Here is a 16990-nt window from a genome sequence, read left to right on the forward strand (position 1 = left end):
AGGCTTCTCCCACTGTATGACTTCAGCTATTGTTTGTCCAAAGAAATGAGTCAACTCTTGAAAGTGTTACATTTAGTTCCATGCCATTTAAAGCCTCTGGTCACAGGACCCCAGAGGACCAGTTAAACTAACAAGCTATTATAAAGACAAATTGCAATTGCCTTTCAAATCAGGTCCAACATAAAGCAATTAAACAGCAAACAACCACATTAGCTAATAGCTACAGTAGGGTGACAGGAGACGTTCACACTTTCTGTTTCCACATGGGACGAATTAGAACCTTGCTCTTTAGCTTGCCAGACAAGACTCAACCTATGTACTGTAGTGTGTGACAGAGAGAGAGAGAGCTTGGATCCATGTCATAGGGAAATCAAATGTGCCCCTAGAGGGAAACATTCCTAAACTGTTCTCTCCCACTATAAAAATGACAGAAGGATGTCATCCTTTCATTTCATGCATAGTTTCAGCTGATACACAACGTTTCTCTCCCATTTGGTAACAATGGTTACAGTTGCATTGGCCTAATGCGTTGAACTACAAGGCTTCTGACTGAACTGCAGTCGCTCAGGAACCTGATGCCAGTGAGTCTGGAGCCTTTCTCCATCTGCTGAACACACGGAGCAAATCCACAACTCCAAAGCCCCCTTTCTGTCTGTAAAACTGCAGTAAAGAAAAAAAAAAGGCCATTCCAACACTTGATTCTGGGTAATTATAAAAAGGTATCGACTGGTTTGAATAATTAAACAACGGTGCTGGCGTCTTGGCTGACCACTTTATTAATAGCATGTGAGTGTGTCTGTGCCAGTTTGTGTTTGAGTGTGTGTGTGTGTGTGTGTGTGTGTGTGTGTGTGTGTGTGTGTGTGTGTGTGTGTGTGTGTGTGTGTGTGTGTGTTACAGTACGTGTGAGCCAGCACGGCCCTGTAGGCTTCCTTGCTATACAGTTTGCCACCTCAACTTGGTGACCCTGTAGCATGTGAAGCTGTGCACGCTATCATCCACCCATAGAACAATGGCATGTGGACTCCTATTTTGTGCCTATTGTGTCCGCCATCTAAAATAGCCTCGTGTCTAATTGTGTTGTGAGATATTCTTTACGTTTATCCTTTTCAAACTGCACACAAAGTGCCCTAAGAGGACAGCAAAGTGATCCAGGAAGATCCCTCATTGGGTGTATCACTTGTTCGGTTCTATCAGCCGTTGTGTAAATGCTGAAATGCCCCCGTGGAGGAGGATCCGATCTGCTTGGGCCTTGTCCTAATAACAAGACGATTGAGGTGGTTTTTTATCTGTCTCCCTTTCTGACAATGGTGGCTGAGGAGGAGACAGCGACGTGGTAATTGATGTGGGTAAGGTGATCTAGATTGTCTGACGATGGATGCGGGCGAAAAGACACTTACTGGGCCTGTCACTTGAGACACGGCCTCGCATTCCTGCCCCCGTCCTCCCAGCATGTCCACCGCGGGCGATGGGTCTATACTCCAGAAGAGAGAGAGAGACACACACACACACACACACACACACACACACACACACACACACACACACACACACACACACACAGACACAGACACACACACACACACACACACACACACACACACACACACACACACACACACACACACACACACACACATCCCACACACAGACACAGACAGAGAGAGACAAAAAGACAATGGAAGTGTTCAGAATTAACAGTTTTGAATTTCTTATCTCATTATCACGGCACGTTCACAACGGTGTCAGTCAAGAGTGCTCGTGGGTTATACTGTTGTGTAACTCACAGGAGATGTCGGGAACGGCTTGCTCGGCGATGTGAGATCTGTGTCCCTCTTCAGACCTGGTATTCGATAGGCTGTCCCCCTGCAGCCTGGAGACATGTAACATAACACAACCCAGTGAGTTGTTAAGGGTGATTTATAGCGTAGTTTTCCGCGCCGATGTCGCAGCCTCCAAAAACTAGCTGATCTACAAGCTTGCAACGTGTCGCAGTGTGACGCATTGTGAGCGTGTAGTAGATCTGTTATTTTCAGCACGTGATACAAACAAAGTATATCGTCGTTGTCGGGTGGAAACCTTGTATGTCCAAAAGTGTTCGTTTTGTATTTATCATTTAAAAAATGAACTAAACAGTAGTGAAAACAGACGATCTACAAGCACACAACGCCTCACACCGCGAGGCGTTGTGTGCTTGTAGATCGTCTGTTTTCACTAGTTCTGTGCGACGGCCTTGTATGATGAAGCAGGGCTTTATTTATCGAAAAACATACAAATTTGAAACTTGGAGATACGAGGTTTCTGCCCGACAGTGACGATATCAAGCCCTTTAGAAACAGCAGCGCTATTGTTCGCAATGGGTGGTTAGTGGTTTAATTATCTCTGGAATCTACATTTCTCTCTGCCGGATAAACTTGTTATGTGTCTTCACTCCAAAATGTCAGATCACGGCGGAGACGGCGGGCCCTCTATCAGTCTGAGGTGATGAGACAAAGAGGAAGTGTACAGCGGGTTTATAATCTCTACCTCAGCCAATGGGGGCATGGGCAACTGGGGCAGTGCCGAGACAGGAAGAACATAGGGGACAACTTATGGGCAGAGATCATATCTCTTCCATCACCAACTTCTCATGCTTTTGAAATGAAACCTGAAGTGTACCTCCCTACAGCAGGATACATTAATGTGAGTGCATTACGTATACAAGAACAGAGCTACAGTGCTGTAGATCAAACTTTTCCACCAGCAATTACTGTACACTGTACTAACTAAGAAAATAATATATAATGGAAAATTGGCCCTTGAATTTAATTTCCTCTTGAATCACAACTGGTCTTTATCATTCGCTGTTCCAAGCCCCTATGGTCTTTTCAAAGCTATCTGCTTGGACTGAAATGGAAGCGGCTCCAAGAGATTTGGCTGTCTCTGCGACATAGTAAAAAGAAATTAATGTTCCCTGAGATGGGAACGCACACTGTGGGTTAAAGACAAACAGTCTGGGGAATGGTTCTTCACTGGCAATAATAACTGCCGATCTGTCATCCATCCCGAACTGTCGTTTATCTATGCTGTGGTCCGCAAAGAGATAGATAGTATAGAATGTGACTCTTTCACAGCGTTTCCACTCTCCTACAAACACATTCACTTACAGTGAGTGCTTAACGGCTGCAAATCAACAGTGCATAACACACTGTAATTACACAATGCTTTATGATCCATATTATTTTGCTGCATGCTATTTCCAAGTCATCAGTGGGACCATTAGCTCAAGGCAAAAGAAAGCAGTCAGTAGCCATTCATGGTGTGCTGCTTCCCCTTACCGCAAGCCCCTTGACTTTCTATCTCTGTGACTGCTGCGGCAGCACAAAAACAGAGGATTTGGAATATATAAATTATATAATTGTCACCCCCCCTCCCATTCTCCATGTCGCTCTCTGTCTCTTTGAGAGACCACTGAAACATCCCAGAGATTGTTATCTATAGCCCGTCCCACTCTCTAAATGAAAGCTGCCCCTAGCCTCAAGTCCTGTATACCGTTTCCACAGTGCATTCCAGAAATGAAAGCAATTAATTTAATGAGAAGGACAAATCCCACAGAAGTCTGCACAGAGGTATCTGTTTCCTGAAGGGCTGCGGCACCAACATCCTCGGGACTGCCCCTGAGTCTGGGATGCGTTTGCACACAGAACTCTTCGCAGCGTGAGCGAAAGCCCCGTTTAAAAAGAAAGAGACTGATGACGGTATATCCAGGAGGTGGGCGAGCGCTGGCGTAACCACAGTCGTAGCCCCAGAGACAAGGACATGCCCACAACACATAGGCCACACTGCTCTTTACACTTCAACTGGCCAGCACAGAGCCAGAGGAAGCAGCCTGTTTCCTGACCTGTCAATGTTGGTTAGGAGCCACGCACGCACGCACGCACGCACGCACGCGCACACACACACACACACACACACACACAGGAGAGCTGGGGCGGGCGGGTGGGTGGCATGGACACTGTCTGTCTTGTAGGAAAGGAGAGGAGGGGACAGGAGGTCGAGGAAGATGTCTGATGTCTGAATTGGTGTCAGTTGACTTTCAGTTCCATCTGATTTGAAATAGAAAGCTTGTTCAACTGTGGTTGATGTTCATGTTTATTTGCTGCATTCATGACAGAATCCGTTAAAGTTTTTTTTTGCTCATTTTGGGGAAATGTTTTAACAATGTGGCTTTTTATCGCATTTCCCCACCGCATTTTCTCTCCAATTCATGTGTTGCCAATTCCCCACGTGTTCTGTGGTCCTGGGGTGGGTGTGTAGACAACTATGTGCCACCCTCCACTGATACGCATGGAGTCACCAGCTGCGTGGAGTTTCACCGGGAAAGTATAACACGTGCAGACTGCAGAGGTTCCGTGACTCCGGCCAAACCCAATCCAACCTGGGTCTCTGTGGTGGTGGGGGAGTCAGAGGCGCCAGCTAGGGGGGAAAGTGGGGGAACATTAGTGTTGGGCGTGACCAGGCGGTGATGTCAGGAAGTTTACCGTCAAGTCCGTTTACATGACATTTGTACACTCTTCCTTCTGAGTTTAATTATTGCTCTGATAAAGACCAAGCATGCCTAGATCGTAAATATAAATTCAAGGGAAAACAAGTTTACTAGTTAGAACTCTGTTTATAAAATAACGCTTGAGAGAGAAGCTGCTTCAGGACTGCATAGTTAAAAAAGAGATGGTGATTTTGCCAATGCAGGAGTACAGAGTTGTAAAGATAGATACCGGTACGTCGATTCATTTGCCTTTGAAGAGCTAGGAAGAGCCTTTCTAGTCTAAACAACAGCACTCATTGTCACGGAAAAAGTAACGTTGTCACTTTGCAATGGTGCGTGTAAAATATAAAATTAAAACCATTCCATTCCCCTGACATCGTCGACATGGGCGACTAGGCTAGTGTCCACCACAATGAGAGAGAAAGTTTCTATTATTTTATATTCTGTAACGTTTGTGTAACATTTCAATAATAACATTTCAACTGCATGAAATATTGGGGCTACATTCTGTCCATTCCGATCCCCTTTCTGGCGCCTATGGTGAGTGCTTTATCTCTGCGCCACCCAGACACCCTGTGGCATAGTAGTATGTCTGTCGGTCTGGAACTACAGTACTACAGTGGCCTACTGCTGATATAAACAATATTGCTCACATGTAAATGGACTCCCGTCTCTTGTTAAAAGTCTGAACACTAGCAGGCGGATCATGACCACACCTCAGCCTCAGGTGTGATTAATGGCACACACACACACACACACACACACACACACACACACACACACACGCACGCACGCACGCACGCACGCACGCACGCACACACGCACACACACACACACACACACACACACACAGTAGCTTACGGTGGCGCTGCTGTAAATTAATAAACACCCTCTAAGGACGAACAGAGAGTTGTCGCCTTCACACTGTGGGTGTGAAAGTGAGCGTCACCTTTTCCTCAGCTCTGGGTGGTAGACCAGCATAATGGCGACAAATGTGTCTCAGTCCTATCGAACACAGTGTGCAGCTAATGAGGAACAAGCGTTAGAGACCACAGAGTCACCGTTTTAGCCACGGTGAACGCTCACATGCAAGCGAATGGGGGTTTTCAGTATAGAGGTGACAGGTACTGTATGTGAGGAATGCTTCTTTGAAACTGAGGCCGTGGCCACAGGTCCAGACAAGGGGCGATGCAGTCAGATGGGGCAGTACAAGAGTGGGTGTCATGTACAACTAGGCCTGTCACAATTATTACATAATCGTCTAAATTATTTGAAATAATCGCAATTATTTTTGCATAATCGCCAATCGTTTCCATGTGGAAAAGATTTCAGACATTTTCAAATATAAAAATATTATAAATAGCAGATCTACAAGCAACTTTGTCGTAAGCTTGTAGATAAACTATTTATAATATTTTTACATGTATAAAATCATTAAATGTCAATACTTTCTTGTATATTTAAGTTATTTGTCATATCTGCCCTACGCCATTTTTTATTACGAATCCTAAAAGGAAAACAGAAATTAAAAATGTACTCATATGTTCCAATGTTCAACGCCAAACACACAATTAAATCGTTAATCTAAATTATTTGAGTGACAATTATCAACAATCATCAATCATCAACTTATATTTGTAATCGTGACAGCAGGAACGAAGGTCGTCTGGATGTGCTGTAAAGACTCGAGTAGGGCTGTCACAATTATGACATTTTACATGACGATTAATTGTCACTCAAATAATTGCAATTAACAATTTAATAGTTTTTTTGTCATGGAACCTAAATATTATACAAAGAAACGACAAATTTATACTTAAAAAAGAACATTGATTGTGGAAATAGCCGATCTACAAGCTCACGACGCGTCGTGAGCTTGTAGATCTGCTATTTCCACTATTTTTTACTTTAAAAAAAATATATATATATATGAACATTTTTAAACATGGAAATGATTATGACGATTATGAAGAATAATCGCGATTATCTATCTATAAATGCGACAAATCTCTGTCTGTTTGTTTGTAATCCGCGTATCTCGAGAACCGTTCGTCCCACGGCTTCAGATTCGGCACGCGCGTTCCCCGCCGCCGCGCGGAGTGCAGTGCCGGGCCTCGACCCGACCCGACTCGCGGTTTTCCGAAACCGGCGCGAAACGTTCGGAATCTCCTTATGCGGAGCTGATTGTTGACATCAGGCTGTTCCGGAGGAAGCGCTGACTCATTGTGACATCACTTCATAAAAGGCTCTGACATCACGTACGCCACATGTTCTCCATATATGGGCATAAAATGAATGCCCGTATGCGGAACTGATGTCTGACATCAGAGTTTTCCGCAACCAGTACTGTGTGTGCAGAGATCTCCATATATGGGCATAAGGGGTATGGGCATAAAATGAATCCCCGAATGCGGAGCTGATGTCTGACATCAGAGTTTTCCGCAACCGGTACTGTGTGTGCAGAGATCTCCATATATGGGCATATGGGCATAAAATGAATGCCCGTATGCGGAACTGATGTCTGACATCAGAGTTTTCCGCAACCAGTACTGTGTGTGCAGAGATCTCCATATATGGGCATAAGGGGTATGGGCATAAAATGAATCCCCGAATGCGGAGCTGATGTCTGACATCAGAGTTTTCCGCAACCGGTACTGTGTGTGCAGAGATCTCCATATATGGGCATAAGGGGACAATGGCAAACAGATGGTCAAAACGGGTCCTATGACAACAGGTATATTGGGGTTTGCATTAAAGGGTGGGGACAAAGGCTAACAGAAGGCAAACAGATGGTCCAAACGGGTCCTATGACAACAGGTATATTGGGGTTTGCATTAAAGGGTGGGGACAAAGGCTAACAGATGGTCAAAACGGGTCCTATGACAACAGGTATATTGGGGTTTGCATTAAAGGGTGGGGCAGGCATAAAATGGACGCAAATAGACAGATATCTCCATATATGGGCATATGGGCATAAAATGGACCCAGAACTATATCTGCAGTGATCTCCATATATGGACATAAAATGGACGCCGACAGACAGACAGATACAGATATCTCCATATATGGGGAACTGATGTCTGACATCAGAGTTTTCCGCAACCAGTACTGTGTGTGCAGAGATCTCCATATATGGGCATAAGGGGTATGGGCATAAAATGAATCCCCGAATGCGGAGCTGATGTCTGACATTAGAGTTTTCCGCAACCGGTACTGTGTGTGCAGAGATCTCCATATATGGGCATAAGGGGACAATGGCAAACAGATGGTCAAAACGGGTCCTATGACAACAGGTATATTGGGGTTTGCATTAAAGGGTGGGGACAAAGGCTAACAGAAGGCAAACAGATGGTCCAAACGGGTCCTATGACAACAGGTATATTGGGGTTTGCATTAAAGGGTGGGGACAAAGGCTAACAGATGGTCAAAACGGGTCCTATGACAACAGGTATATTGGGGTTTGCATTAAAGGGTGGGGCAGGCATAAAATGGACGCAAATAGACAGATATCTCCATATATGGGCATATGGGCATAAAATGGACCCAGAACTATATCTGCAGTGATCTCCATATATGGACATAAAATGGACGCCGGCAGACAGACAGATACAGATATCTCCATATATGGGCATAAATGGACACAGGAAAACAGATGGTCAAAACGGGTCCTATGACAACAGGTATAATGGGGTTTGCATTAAAGGGCGGGGCATTCATTCTCTATTTACATCGTTCCCGAGTTGGCCAGGTCGCCGACTAGACGCTGGGCCGCCCGAAGGGCGGCCCAGCTTCTAGTGTTAAATAATTGCGATTAGACGATTATGTAATAATTGTGACAGCTCTAGACTCTCGAGTCTCCTTCTGCCACTCAACAGGGACTGAGTAACACCTCTGAGCTTCAGACCTTGGCTCGCAAAGAGACAAACAAAGAAAACTCTGGTGCAAGGTCACATCTGTACAGTATAGTAGTGCTGTCTGTACAGATGTGGAGCACACTGGGAAACAACTGTGCCTCGTATTCCAGTCTTCTGAGGAGCGACGGCTTTAAAGGCTGGCCCTAGCGAGGGACAGGTTTGATAGGCGCTTCTGGGAATTCCATCGAGGTGGAGTGTTAAAGCCCCTCTCCTTACAACTGCCTGACCTCTACTTTTACTGCCTTTCTACCTCACTGCTTGTGAGTGGGCATAGTGGGCACATTTAATTGTGTGCATGCATGTCGGTGTGTGCACTGCAGGGGCGTCACAAGGGGGGGGGGGGGGGGGAGTGGGACTGAGTTACTAGGGCCCAAGGTGGAGGGGCCTTAATTATTTTATACTTTAGCTATTTTTGAAAAGTCGTGAAAATGTGTGCACATCTTTGAATATACGTATGTATTTTTTAAGCGAACATTTGTAACTCAAATTTTGCTTCTGGGGGGTCCCTGGAACAAAATATTTTGAGATGTTTTTTTCAAAAAACCTTAGAAGGATTTGAAATATTCAAAGACTTGCACAAATGTTCACGATTTTTCAAAAATAGCAGATCTACAAGCTCGCAGCTTGTATATCTGAGCTTGTATATCTGCTATTTTTCAATAGTTAAAGCACAAAATAATATAATAATGCGTTCCCACGCACGTGTTAAACGCCCTCTCCCTATGAAGAACATTCATGGGGGGCCCACAGTGAATCCTTGTACCCGGGGCTCAGAATTTGGTGCGACACCCCTGGTGCACTGTATGCTGCTCGTGCATGTGTTAATGTGCCTGTATGCTTTCTTGCGTAATTTGTAGTACACGTGCGTGCATGGTTTGTGTGCCTGCATGCGTGCGTGCATTTGTTTTCGTACAACTCCTAATTTGAAATTCCCGTGCTTCTAGAATAGCACACAGGCATTCCATGTGTCCAACGTCTATTCCAGTTTAGTGATCTGTTTATGGCCCTTCCACTACTCACCAAACAGCAGTATGAAAAGGCCAGGGTTTCTTCACCAGTAAAACTTGGGGAGGATTTGGTGGTCAGGTTAAAGAGAACAGAAAAGGAATTTGGCTGGAACCATTGAAAGAGGGAAAGAGAGAGAGAGAGAGAGAGAGAGAGAGAGAGAGAGAGAGAGAGAGAGAGAGAGAGAGAGAAAGAGAGAGTAGAACAGATGTCTGACATTTCAGTCAAGAGACACACATGTGCCAAAGACCAGCTCCAGATACAGATGGGGGTTTACAGTGCCACTGATACAACCGGGGATAAGGCACAGATTTATAAACTATTAATCATCCAGTTGAGAAACACTCGCCCCGAAACCCTGCCGATGATAACATTCATTGTCCTGCAAAACCACAGCAACCGTCCATGTTTGATGTGCATAGCAGCGCACCAATAACCAGCGTGAATGAAACAAACAAACAAGTTCCAAACATGGTCCAAATCGGTGGAGGGCAGTGGTGGAAAGAGTACTCACATATTTTACTTATACCTATGAGAGTGGAATCCCCATTCCGGCAATGCATTTCAATGAGAGTGGATCGTTTTCATGCCAGCAGAGGATTTCTGCAAAAGAAAAGCGCTCCACTCTCATATGCATTGGCGGAATGTGGAATCCACTCTCATAGGTACTTTGGTGTGGGCGCAGCCTTAGGGTGCCCTCACACCAAAGTACCTATGAGAGTGGAATCCGCGTTCCGCCAATGCATTTCAATGAGAGTGAAGCGGTTTCATGCCAGCAGAGGATTTCTGCAAAAAACGCTCCCCTCTCATTGAAATGCATTGGCAGAACGCGGATTCCACTCTCATGTAGGTATTTTGGTGTGAGGGTGCCCTTACAAGTAAAAGTCAGAAATTCAAAATGTCTTGAGTAAAAGTATGAGAGTGTTGGCATCAAAATGTACTTAAACTACCAAGAGTAAAAGTACAAAATGTTTGAAAATAGCAGATTGTGTGCTTGTAGATCAGCTATTTTCAAATAGCCAAGGTATAAATTAGGGCTAAATTGGTTTATGTATGTTTTATAATGTTTTATTTATCTGCAAGGTAACTAGTAACTAATGTGCTCAAATAAGTGTAGAATTACTAAAAATACAATATTTGTATCCGAGATGTAGTGGAGTAGAAGTAAAAGTATTGGAAATTGAAAATACTCGAGTAAAGTAGAAATAACTCAACATTGTACAGTACTTAAGTAAATGTCCGCCACTGGGTGGAGGGCATGCAGGCAGACGTGTGCCTGGCGTCTGGCAGGGCTGATAGTGATGTTTATCTGGTCCTGGCATCGCGGCCCAGCTCCTGCCCGCGCCTGCCTTACGGTATCCACTCTGACACCCAGAAATCTGAGCGCTGCATTGTTGCCACGGATCAGCGGGGAACAGGAAACGTGTCGGAAGAGAAAAGGAGCGATAAAGGAAGAGAAAGAAGAGGGCGATAGCACGGGGACAGGTATCTGCACGAGGGGCCGCACCGTGAAAACAAACAGCGCCGGAATGCACTCAAGATACGATACAATTCCTGCGCTCGCCATCTTAAGGTATGCGCTCTGCTGATGAGCGTGGAGGATACCAAGGCGGAGAGAGAAAGGACAGTGATCTGGAGAAAGGGGGGGACTAAAGGGACAGTGATAACTACCACCACGCCAATCTTTGTTTGGATTTCACTTGAATTCCTTTCATTGTGAGGCACACATACAACATAAGCCTGATAAACGATACTGTGGCAGCTTGCCTCCAGCACACTGCAGGCTGACTGTGCAAGAGGAGCTCTCTCCGAACATCTCTTCCAGACACGAGGCAAAACAGGGTGTCAGAGAACGCTTGGCAGGACGATTGACAGGAGGCATCAGCGTTTACCTTGCACACCTGGAGCAGATGTTGAGCGTGACTCTGGCCTGTGGCTCGGCTTGATAGGAGCTCCGTCCCTGGCTGAACTTACTGCCGGACAGGGCCAAACCCGTCACGCCTTCCATCCGCAGGTCATCCAGGTCCTCTGGAGGAGAGAGAGAGAGAGAGAGAGAGAGAGAGAGGCGGGGGGTGGTGGTTAGAGGGAATGTCATTAATCATCCTCGGCCTCTGGCAGCATCACTGCCAGTGGTTATGATGGCCCCTTCAGAGCCAAGAGAGCAAGAAATGTCATCGCAGACGAATAAACAAACAACACTAAAACAACTGCTGCACTGCTCGCAAAACCCCAACCAATCCCGAACGCCCAGCCCACCCCCCCGGTCCAAACCGACCCCATCCGTTCCCTCGTTCCAAAGCGAAGTCAATAATTGAAAAGGAAAGAGGTATGGAATGGAAAAAATAAATCAACTAAATTCTCTGTGCTTCAACTATACCAAGGACAGGGGGTCCTCAGAGTTACTATAGGGGGTCCTCCAAATCTTTGTGTGATAGAAACTTTGGTGTAGAGGGGAAAAAGAGACGACTAATTACAGAGTGAAAGGTCATGTTTATGAAGTATTGACAGTTCAAGTGGTTAAATACTGTATCTGAAAACACACATTGACATGAATCCAAAATACACTGATGATTGTGCTATCAAACAATGAAACTATATGGAATCTATGAAAAGGTTGTGGGGGTCCCTGCTTCATCTCTCCCTCAACTAAGGGGTCCTTGGCCTGAAAACGTTGAAGACCCCTGAACTTAACACAAGTGTTTGTCATCAGGAGAGCGAGTCACAGGGACGATGACAGCTTCACGTCATGTGACGCGCGGTGAAAGGAAGGCGAAGCTAACAAGCTGGGAAAGAGATGAAGAACAACAAAGACAATGAGGAAATAGGAGCGGAGAGGGAGAGAGAAAGAGAAAGAGAGCGTTCGAGGGATGGATAGCTGATGGATTCTTCTGATCTCTCCCTGTGTCCCGGCGAGGACAGCTTCTTACCCAGCACGCACGCACACACACACACACACACACACACACACACACACACACACACACACACACACACACACACACACACACACACACACACACACACACACACACACACACACACACACACACACACACACACACACACACACACACACACACACACGCGCGCGCACACTACTTTTCCCTCTGTCTCCCTAAAGAGGTCCATATGTACCAGACGTGCTCTCACTCTCTCACTCTCTCTTACTCTTTCTCCATATACACACGTGCACACAACATGCATGTACTGTGCACACTCAAAGTCCAGCGTTACTGCAGTGCTAACAGGTGCCAAGAGTTGACCTGACCGCGTTGAGCCTGGTAACACCCTTACTTTCTCTTAATTAAATATAATTTCCCTCTTTCTTTATCATTATTGTTCCTGTCGCTAGTTTAAAGCCTTGTTTCAATCACAATGATATGTGTTTTGTGAAAATATGGTGCAATTTATGTTATAATTGATGTCAAAGCAGGGTATGCTGTAGGAGGGGCTTGTGATCATAGACTTGTGATGATTCTTCTTCGAGTGCTTTATTTTCGGCAAGCTCAATGATAGATAAGAGTAAATAATAACTTAAATAAATATGGATATGGATGAATCCATAACCAAAATAAGACAGAGACGAGCCAAAGGACAATCAATAAATTGCTGTATTGAAGAGAGTCAGACAAAGAGACAAAACAGTGAGCATATCATCCTAGTGGCAGCTAATTCTCTCTTCCAAAGATGGAAGTTAACATACAGTATATAAGGAATACAGATTATGACAGTTAGGTCATGGGACTCATTGATTCGTTCCCATTATCATAACAAGACAGAGACACGTAGGGTGGCTCTGTATTTTTCCACTAGCCTGAACCTACAGTACAACCAAAACATGGTCAAGGTAACAAGGACCTATACTGTAAGTTCAGACAGTAGTTCATAATACAACCTTTATGGTCATATGAGCCTCATACACAAATCATACATTTATGTATCATAAATCATATCTAACACTCAACACCACATTCTCCCAAGTATCCCTGCGCGAGATGGTACCATTTCTACCAATGAACGTTGATTTCTACAATGATGGCGACACCCGTACAAGGGCCAAAAAAGCGTCATTTTCGCAGCATAGAAACCAATGACTTCCCACCGTCCATATTTCTTATGTCTATGGTCCATATCGTCGTTGTCGGGTGAAAACCTTGTATGTCCAAAACCATTTGTTTTGTATTTATCATTTAAAAAATTATTTGTGCGAGGCGTTGTGTGCTTGTAGATCTGCTGTTTTCACTACTTTTGTGCAACGGCCTTGTATGATGAAGCAGGGCTTTACTTTGCGAAAAAATGTACAAATTTGAAACTGGGCGATACGAGGTTTCTGCCCGACAGTGACGATATCTATGGTGCACTGCACATGCTTTATCTCGCTCGCGTCTCTGGTCTGTTTTAAAATACAGCTGTTCTGCAGTGATGGGTGAAATGCTCTCCGCATGCATCATGTTTTCAAGGTTCGACGCATGGCCCTGGTCCAAGGCTAAAACAGCACTCTACAATCAGGTATCATTATTGTACAACTCCAATACAATGTTCAGCTCGGAGGCACGCTTGTCCAACAGTGACACGACAACAGCGAGACGGCAAACAGAACGCCGAACGCATGTCAGTGCCATGGGACCGTGGGTTTTATGGGAGAAAGGGAAAAGCACTGAAAGTACAATACCACAGGGTCAGTGTGTTCTGAAGAGTTTGTTAAATATAGTCCAGGATCAAAGCAGAGGGAGGCTGAATGAGCCAGGCGTTTCTGGTTTTTGAGAACATCCTCCAGAGATAAAACATATTGCAATGTTTTCCATGTTAAGAGGACGAATAGTGAGCGGGCGTCTGGTCTCTCTCACTTGGTTAAGCGAGGCGGTCAAGCTGTTTAAAATAACACGTTTGAATTATGCAGAACATTCTGAGCCGTCCAGTGCAGCAGAACCATATTTTGTCCCATTTAATTTCCGCAACCACACAGAAGGAATGCAAGATCTTCGGCCAAAACGACCCCAAAGGATTCTCACAACTTTAGCTGTCATTGTTTCTGTACATGCACATACCGTAAGTGTGTGTGTGTGTGTGTGTGTGTGTGTGTGTGTGTGTGTGTGTGTGTGTGTGTGTGTGTGTGTGTGTGTGTGTGTGTGTGTGTGAGTGAGAGAGAGTGTGTGCGTGCATGTGCGTGTATGGAGTAGTGTATGTATACAATACACACATACCTGGGTGTACAGTAGTATGTATGTACGTACCTAGTCACATGAAACCAACATTGATACTTTTCTCTTCCATATCCCATTACCAGCCCCTTGGTTTTGGGGAGAAAAAAAAAGAAACCCAGGCCTCACACCTTGAAAGAAGAGAACGCGTGACTAATCACCGAGATTAGAGAAGAGACACTCGTTCACTGAGAACTCGCTCCCTCCATCCATCAGCGTGGCACTGAGCCAGCCGCTCTCACCTGTTTCCCCCTCTCCTGTGGGCATTACAGGGAATCATTTTGGTGCTGGGAGAGACACACACACGGAGCTGCCTTGCCAGCTCCAGAGATTGCAACGCTTTAAGCCAAGTCACTGATGCGTGACTGAAACACATGCCGCTGCTTAGCATAGCTGTTCAGGATAATTGATTCTTAGCTCAGTTTTTCCACAACCTATTAATAAAACTACCATGCACGGTATACCGTAGTCCGTACGTATACCGCCTCGTCAGCGTAGTGTGTAGGCGTGAGCACAGATGCGTAAAGTGAGGTCAGGGCTTTCTCACGTTTGGATAGGACCGGTGACATCCATCATTACACTCACGCACTATAGCCTGGCTGGCCAGCACGGTCTGAGCATTGTTTTGGTGTGTGTGTGCGTGTGTGTGTGTGTGTGTGTGTGGAGCGGGACAGTTACGTTCCAGTAATACCCTTAAGCATGGTGATATTAAATGTCCCATTCATCATGGTGTACTGGGGAATGGGTGGGGAGAAGGCCACGGGCCATTTGGGCAATTTGCCGGCCGTGGGAACAGCTCCAGTTCAGGCAATCGCCTTTTTCCTCTTTTTCCTCTTCCGCACTCGCTCTTCCCTTCCGACACGTTTGCCTTTTTGGGCCACAACTAATGTGGTAATGGTATGCCAGATTTTCTTTGGGTCATAGCCTGAGATACAAATCGCTAATTGACGCTCGGGAGCTTTTGTCAAAAACTTGATAAATAAATAAGAGGAAGACGTCGGCCCGTTCCGTTGTGACCCAGCGAGAAGAACATGACCTCAGAGTACACAGCTGCCTGTCACCTCAGCTCCGCCCTTTGTCTTAGTTTCCCCCACAGAATTCCCAGGTTTCTCAGGTTGGGACACTAAGATGGAGAGAGAGAGAGAGAGAGAGCCTAAGGAGTAAGAGATAGCTAATCTCAGATACACGCAGGTCACTGGGGTAAACAAAGGGCTTTGTGGTGGGAGCAGTGGTGTAAAGTAACTATGTACGTTTACTTAAGTACTGTATTTAAGTACAATTTTGAGGTATTTGTACTTTACTTGAGTATTTCCAATTTCCAATACTTTCACTCCACTACATCTCGGATCCAAATGTTGTACTTTTACTCCACTACATTTATTTGAAAACTTTAGTTACTAGTTACTTTGCAGATATAAATTATAATATTACCAGTAAGACGCCCTAAGGGTGAGAAGCGACTTCACCCTAAAGGGCGCGGTCGTGCACATGGGCACACGCACCTGGGCGCGTGCACACATCCGCCTGTGTGACAGCAGACTGCTGGGCAAGCACTGACGCTTTGGCATGGGATCAACTTCGACCACAAAATGCACAGTTGGTTGTTTAAGTTGGACAAAATGTGGCCATATTTTCCCAAATACGGAGATGTCTGACATCATAGATGTTTGATGTCATAGACCACATGAGACTGACTGAAGTAAAAAATAAATCGAGTACTTTTTCCACCAGTGGGTGGGAGCATAATGTCCCACACGCAGATACAAAGTTACACTTCCCTGTGTCAAAAGGGGACATTACGGCAGTTCCAAACATTCAGCAAAGCATGACGTCATTGGCGTGCTAGAGAGCCAGGTCCACCCTAGCTACAGCATCGTGGTGTTAAGCCGCTGTGGGGAGGCTGATTTTGGCTGGAAGAAGTGAGCAGAACAGAGTATTTTGGCTGATAACATCAACTGTGAACTCTTACAGCCACGGAGCTGCCAACAGGAAGGGGAGAAGAACCCAATGAGCTCATCCCCAAAAGTGCTGCATTCAAGTCCACTTAACTAATGACCACCTAAAGCTAGACCCAGTCAATACTGGGACTGAAGGGGGGGGGGGGACTAAATCAAGGCCAAGGCGGAGCGAGACCGAGTCAATACTGGGACGAGTTAAGACAGATTCAAAACCAAGACCAATGGGGATGGCCGAGCTCCAGTTGAGATTGAGACCGCGCAGGCCGAGACCAAATACTTCAAGTTTTACAAAAGGAATTTTTAAAAGTAAAATAGAAATAGATACATATTACTATCACTGGAATTATTGCGACCATAGGTCGCAGACTAGTATGTGAACGGTCACAGCTT

General features: G+C 45.3%; 1 protein-coding gene across 1 annotated transcript in view; it reads right to left on the reverse strand.

The window, feature by feature from the left end:
* cUnh8orf34 (chromosome Un C8orf34 homolog) overlaps positions 1-16990 on the reverse strand; it is a gene marked incomplete at both ends in the record, with an annotated part of 117758 nt that overhangs the window by 28988 nt on the left and 71780 nt on the right. Inside the window, 3 exons of the mRNA XM_080751732.1 lie at positions 1398-1471; positions 1785-1870; positions 11334-11469. Coding sequence (XP_080607858.1) covers positions 1398-1471; positions 1785-1870; positions 11334-11469 — 296 coding nt within the window. The remainder of the gene's footprint in view (positions 1-1397; positions 1472-1784; positions 1871-11333; positions 11470-16990) is intronic.

This window comes from Nannobrachium achirus (assembly GCF_963921795.1).
Source record: "Nannobrachium achirus genome assembly, chromosome: 21".
Taxonomy (NCBI): Eukaryota; Metazoa; Chordata; class Actinopteri; order Myctophiformes; family Myctophidae; genus Nannobrachium; species Nannobrachium achirus.